At 35.2% G+C, this 7171-nt stretch overlaps 1 protein-coding gene across 1 annotated transcript; it reads right to left on the reverse strand.

Moving 5' to 3' along the window:
• Nucleotides 1–1027: 1027 nt before the first annotated feature.
• On the reverse strand, nt 1028–4310 carry LOC104085251 (cytochrome P450 703A2). Its single transcript, XM_009589250.4, has 3 exons — nt 4007–4310; nt 2533–3233; nt 1028–1902 (listed from the first exon to the last, which is right to left on the reverse strand). The coding sequence occupies exons 1-3, from the start codon at nt 4275–4277 to the stop codon at nt 1246–1248; spliced, it is 1629 nt and encodes a 542-aa protein (XP_009587545.1). The 5' UTR covers nt 4278–4310; the 3' UTR covers nt 1028–1245.
• Between the last annotated feature and the right edge of the window lie 2861 nt (nt 4311–7171).

Here is a 7171-nt window from a genome sequence, read left to right on the forward strand (position 1 = left end):
ATTAGGTGGCAAGGCAAGCTTGTAAGCCATCTCTCCAATCCTCTGAAGTACCTCAAACAGCCCAATATACCGAGGGCTCAATTTGTCCTTCTTTTAGAACCTTATCACACCCTTCATGGGTGAAACCTTGAGCAGTACCTTCTCCCCAACCATGTAAGCAACATCCCGAACCTTCCTATCGGCATAACTTTTTTGTCTGGACTGAGCCGTGCGAAACTGATCCTGAATCAATTTAACCTTGTCCAAAGCATCCTGATCCAAGTCAGTACCCAATAGCCTAGCCTCCCCTGGCTCAAACCAACCCACCAGAGATCGACACCGTCTCCCATACAAAGCCTCATACGGAGCCAGTTGAATGCTCGACTAGTAGCCATCTGACTTTCCATCGCTAGAGGCAGTATAAATTTTATATTTTATATATTTTAAATAAATATTTTTATTAGGCCCACGGGCCGGCCCAGCTTTAGTCAAGCCTCACGGGCCACAGGGCCTACTCGGGCTGGGCTTAAAAGCCTCCTTTTTAAATGTGCTTCAAAAATTCTAGCCCAACCCTGCTAAATTACGGGTTGGGTTGGGCCGGCCCAACAATCCAAGCCCATATTGACGTCTCTAGTGAAATATTAGGCGTCATCACGATCCCGAAGGTGGAAATTTTGGGTCGTGACAAAAATATAATTATTTGTAACAGTAAAAATAATTCTAAAGAGAAACTTACTGTGGTTTCTCACTTGCTTCCTTACATAGTTCAAACCTTCGACTTGTGGGTTCGAGGAAAAGGAACTCGCGACATTTTATTTTAGATTTCTTTTTGAATTTTTTGATATATGCTTGGAGGAAAATAGTTTCAATTTCATTCCTTAACATATTCTTAGCTTTCTTCTCCCTTGCGGATCTAGCGACTTGTGTTGTCGCGCATGAGAGTACTAGAATACTCACTCATCGGGACCTACGTTGTGTCAAATGATAGTTCAATAAAGGCGGATAGATGATTTGAATTTTATAGATTTCAATACTCTATGATAGTCTATTTGATTTCTGAGTTCGAAATTTATTAGTTGTACATATTTAGTAGTTTTGTATAATACATATACAAAGTTTGAGCTAAAAACTATTGAATTCCTATATTTCGTACACTACATCCACCCCTAGAAAAAAAGAAAATATCCATTCCAATGTTATTTCAGTATGTGGCGTAACACAATAATTTTATTACTAACACATTTTTAGTTTGTATATGGAAATGATTCATTTGATTAAGTGGTTATGGTACAACTGAGCAGGCAATCGAGGCCTAGCAACAGCCATCAATGGCTTGGCTTTAGGCATAGTCATTCCATAAACCTCACTTGTGTCAATATCTTCAGGTTTCAATCCATTTGGTGGACTCCAATCAAAGCAATGAAATAACCTAGCCAAAGCCATAAGCACCAACTTCACACCCAATGGTGCACCAGGGCACTTCCTTTTTCCAGCACTAAATGGCAAAATCTTGAAATCCGCCCCATGACTTATTTCAACTCTGCTGCTTTCATCTTCTGGCGAATGTCTCTCTGGCCTAAACTCATCTATGTTGTCCCAAATCTTGGTATTCCGACCAAGACCGTACGTGTTGATGAAGACACGTGTCTTGGCCGGGATAAAATAGCCGTTGATCTTAGTATCTCGGATTGATTCATGTGGGATTAGAAATGGACCAGCAGGGTGCATTCGGAAAGTTTCACGTACTACACAACGAAGGTATTTGAGATTAACCAAGTCGGATTCAGTTACCATCCGACCCGATCCAACAACTATGTCAAGTTCTTCTTGGATCTTCTTGAGGACGTGGGGATGCTTTATCACCTCAGCCATTGCCCATTCGTTGGTTACAGCAGAAGTATCCGTCGCTGCAGCTATCATATCCTATAATAAACGGAAAAAGAAAAAGTATATAAATCACAGCTAAAAGTATATAAATGCATTTGTACATTCTTCTCGAAGTACTTTAACATGTGGAATTCACCTAGTCCGTACAAAAGATTTGTACATGTATAAGGTCAAGGAAGTAAGAGAAGATTTACTAAAATCAAAGGTATGGATAATCCCAAACTATAAGAAGGGTAAAATTGAAATATTTAGAGAGAGAAATTTGGACATTTCCCTTTTTGATATAGTATGCCTACTTCAGACCATTAAAGTTGATATAGTTGTAATATAATGCGTTTAATTTATATATGCTAATTGTGTAAAGAATTTTTATTCTAATCATCAAAAAAATAATTACATATAATTAATCATAATAAGTGTGATTAATAACATAAAAAATAAATTAGGTAATTTATTGTAACATGTTAAAATACTTTGATAGTATTTTAATTCTTTAAATCGTCAGTATGTGAAAATTAAATTGATGATATAAAGTTATTATGATTTTTTTTAAAATTTGGATTAAGCTTAGGAGTCTTTATGTGTGTGGTAGTAGTAATTCATTAGATGCAGATAATGAATGTAAGTATACTAGTACAGTTTGAGATTGGTATTAAAAAATTAGACCTGAATGAGAGCTTTAATTTCAACATCATCCATGTGTTGTTTTCCATTACCATCTCCGTCATCTTCACCTGGCAAAGACAATAAAACATCCACAAAATCCATTTCACCTTCATCAATATTACTTTTACCTTTCTTTCTATGTTCTTCAATTATTCTCATATGAAAATCATCAATCCTTTTCTCCACTTCCCTCATTTTCTTCTCACAACTATGAGGATCAATCCACCTCCATAAAGGCAAATAATCACCTAAATAAATCACTCCAAGAAGCCAAAATAATTCATGAGTTATATGCATAAATTCCTTTGCTTCTTGTGGCCCTGCAGATTCAGCCCCAAAGTATTGTTTTCCAAGTAACATTCTAGTCACATTGTTCATTGAAAATGCACCCAAAATTTCCCTTAAATTTACTGTCTCTTCTTTTTGTGTCTTGGTCCAAACATCTTGAACTAGGGTTTGGGCTTCATCTGCCCTATGTTTTGCAAATGACTCAAGCCTTTTGGTTGTCAACAAATGTTCCATGCAAATTCTTCTCATTCTCTTCCATTTTGGTCCTAAGGGAGCCAATGCCACATCCCCACAACCATATGCTAGATGAACAGCAGCAAGAGTTCTTGGCCTAGACGCGAAAACATCGTCTTGTTGTACGAGTATTTCCCTTATAATTTCTGGATCATTGGTGGTGATAGCATCGACGTTACCTGTTAGCAAAATATATATATAACATATATTGGGAAAGAATTAAAGGCAGGCTTTGAGGCGTGAAAAATAACTTTTCGAAGAAATATTGCTTGTATCTTGTTTTGAGAAAATACAGCCGAGTTCCTTCATATACTACAGGTTTTTCATAATCATCTCGTGCGAAATTTCTCTATTTATAGAGCAAAAGACAGGATCATTCCAAATAGACTCTTGATTTCATACATACACATATATGTTTATCTTAAACAAAATTGAATATTCTATAGTAGAAACAGAAATAAAGAAAGGTATAATAGTTAGGAAACAAAACAAAATTAAGCCTTTAAGCATGTAGATGAGTGTTTGCCGTAAAAAATAGGTATACTAAGTAAAAGTCTGTTAGATTTAACTTATAAAGCCTATAAGAAAGGCTTTTTCCCATCAATGTGGGACGTCACAAACATTACAGACTATAACTAAAAGAAGAATTAATCTAAATAGCTGCCCTCCCCACTAGTTAAATTAAAAATAACCAGCAAATGTATAATATATGTATAATCAATGTATAATTTATGTATACTACTAGAAAAAGTAAACAGTATAAAGCCTACAAGGAAGGCTTTTGCCCATCAACGTGGGACGTCACAAACAGTACAGAGTAGAACTAAATGAAGAATTAATTGGCAAATGTATAATATATGTATAATTAGTATATATTTTATGTATATTGACCAAAAAAATTAAACAGCGAATCTGACCGGCTATTTGTGTAAAGATCTCTAACTAACATTACCTAGTCGGAGGTAAACCAATGGCCCATATTTGTCACAGAATGAAGCCATGTCTCTGTGAGGCAATTGCCCCAATTGAAAAAGGTTGCCCACAATCGGCCATTGTTTTGGACCAGGAGGGAGTCGATTGATTTTCTCTTTAGACTTGTCGATAAGTGAAAAATGAACTAGCTTGGAAACAAGATATGCGCAAAGAAAGGCTACAACACAATTGATCAGATCAAAAAGACATGTGCAAAGAAGGAGTAGAATAAAACTGGTTAAGTCGATCATCTTATCTTGTCAAAGAGGAAAAAAGAAAGTAGTTTATTACAAGTTTTACTAGGAAAATATGATGTTGCTTAATTCTAATTTATAATCTTTTGAGCAGTGTGCATTCGGCTGCAAAAAGATGTTAGGAAGCCCATCATCTTGACATGTTTCAACTACACTATATTCTTGATCTTGAACTCACTTTTCTTGCCTATAGGCAGATTCGGTTTTATAATCTATCACAGATGTTATTTTAGTTATATGATCTTTTATATATTGTCACGACGCGGAATGTCAACCTCGGGATCGTGATGATGCCTAACGTCTACTTGCTAGGCAAGCCAACATTAATTAGTTAATCAATATATTAATAAAACAGTTCAAACCAGAATAATAACAATTATTAACGATGATTAAAACTGAAATACATGATATAAACCCATAACATAACACGGTCTAACTTAATCCCAGAAGTCTGGTGGCACCAGTACATGAGCAACTAGATGTCTACAAGTATAGTTTGAAATAAATACAATTGTTCGAATAAGATAACAGTAAAGATAAGAAATGGAAGGGGACTTCAAGGTCTGCGAATACCAGAAACTCTATGTGATGACCCAAAATATTATCTTTAAATCTAATAATTAATTCTGTATTCTAAGACCTCGAAAAGCACTATTTGTCACTCCTCGACTTGCGTGTGAAGTCCGTAAAATTTTTCAGTATATTTTTATGTGAAAAATAGATTAAAATGTGAACTAGAGCCTTAAAACTTAACTGAGATGACTTTGGTCAACATTTTGAGCAAACGGACCCGGATCAGTATTTTGACAGTTCCGGTAAGTCCGTATCGTGATTTAAAACTTGGACGTATACCCGAAATTTAATTTGGAGATCCCTAACACAAGTTATGACCATTTAACAGAAACTAGTAATTTAAAGGTTAAAGATTTTCAAGTTTGACCATGGAGTTGACTTTTTGATATCGGAGTCGGAATCCAGTTTTGAAAATTTTCATAACTCCATTATGTCATTTATGACTTGTGTGCAAAATTTGAGGTTAATCGGACTTGATTCGATAGGTTTCGGCATCGAATGTAGAAGTTGGAAATTTCATAATAGACTAAGGTTTCAAGTGAGTTCACACAAGACCTAAATTCAAACGAGCATACCTCAATTGATATGAACATTTATATGGTGTATTACCTATCAAATGAAAGATATTTGAGTCTAGTTTCTAACTCTTTAAACCGCTCATCATTTGAACATTGCTACAAGACGTTATGACCAAATTACCAAAAGCTAACAGAATGCGATTTTGCGACCATTATGCTATCGCAAAATGGTTATGCAATTGCAAACTGGTCGCAAAATGGTCCAGAACAGTCCAGTTCTGGGCACCAATTTATGCGATCATTTTGCGACCCGCACACCAATTGTGCAGTCCATTGTGCGATCGCATACCTGTTTTCGGAGGGGTAATTTTCCTATTTTTATAACCCGACCCCATTTTGATAAATAGGCTTTGGGGTTTATTTTGGGGCATTTATCTGATGATTTTAGAGAGAAGTGAGAGTGTTCTAGAGAGAGAAAATAGATAAAGTGTCTTGTTCATCAAATTCTTGTCCAAGCCTTGAAAACCAACAAGAAATTCCTCAAGTTCTTCATCAAAGAGGTAAGGTTCTAACCCCTAATCTTCAATTTCGAGTTTGGGTAATGATGGGTGATTAAGTGTATGATTCTTGGAGTAAGTGTTCCTTATCCTATATTGATTATATTTCATGATTCCATACTCATTTGCATCATGAATCCGTGAATTTAGGGAAGAAAAATCAGATTTTTATAAAATCTTTCAAAAACGAGAATTTAAGATTTGAAGGTCCATTTGATATCGGAATTGGATAATTTTTGTATGGTTGAACTCGTAGCGGAACGGGTGTTCGGATTTCGTGAGTTTTTTCAGGATTTGAGATGTTGGTCCCACTGTCAAATATTTAAATGAATTTCGGATTTTTATCCGAAAAATTATTAAATTCATATGGAATTAATTCCTATGATTCGTATTGAGTATATCGAACTGTTTGTGAAGAGATTTGAAGCTTTTGGAGACAAATTTAAAAGAAAAAGCTGTGCTCGAGTAATTGATTGGAATTTGCAAAGCAAGGTAAGTGTCGTGGTTAACCTTGACTTGAGGGAATAGAACCCTTAAATTATTTGTTATATGAAATGCATGTGAACGACGTATAGGCGAGGTGACGAGTGTCTATACGTCGTCAAATTAATTGTTTGCCTACTTACTTGAAAAATCATAAATTATTTTAAATCATTAATTAATTATTATAATAATTATTTCTCTCCTATTCTTTGTCAAATATTAATCCTTGAATTCTTGCATTAATTGTTACATGCTATTTGAATAATGTGTCTTAATTGTTATTTGACATTTAGCATATTAAATATTAAACTGCCTATTTTTTCTCTGATTTTCATAATAACTTGCTATTTGTCACTGTTTGTTTCATAATTAAATCATAATTATTGTATGCTTGTTGTCTTATAATTTTATATTAATTATTGCATTTATTGGGGAAAATTCTTCTAAAGGAATTGGTAAATGAATATATTGGAGGAGCGGGTTGCACGCCGCAACAACATTGAATTGGTAAATGTATATATATATTGGAGGAGCGGGTTGCACGCCGCAACAGAATTGATCGAAATGAATGTATTGGAGGATCGGTTTGCACGCCGCAACAGACTTATTAAAAAGTCCATATTGGAGGATCGGGTTGCACGCCGCAACAGACTTATTAAAAAGTCCATATTGGAGGATCGGATTGCACCCCGCAACAGACTTATTAAAAGTCAATAATTAGGGGATCGGATTGCACACCGCAATAGACTTATTTAAAAGT

Source organism: Nicotiana tomentosiformis, chromosome 8 (genome assembly GCF_000390325.3).
Source record: "Nicotiana tomentosiformis chromosome 8, ASM39032v3, whole genome shotgun sequence".
NCBI classification, from domain to species: Eukaryota; Viridiplantae; Streptophyta; class Magnoliopsida; order Solanales; family Solanaceae; genus Nicotiana; species Nicotiana tomentosiformis.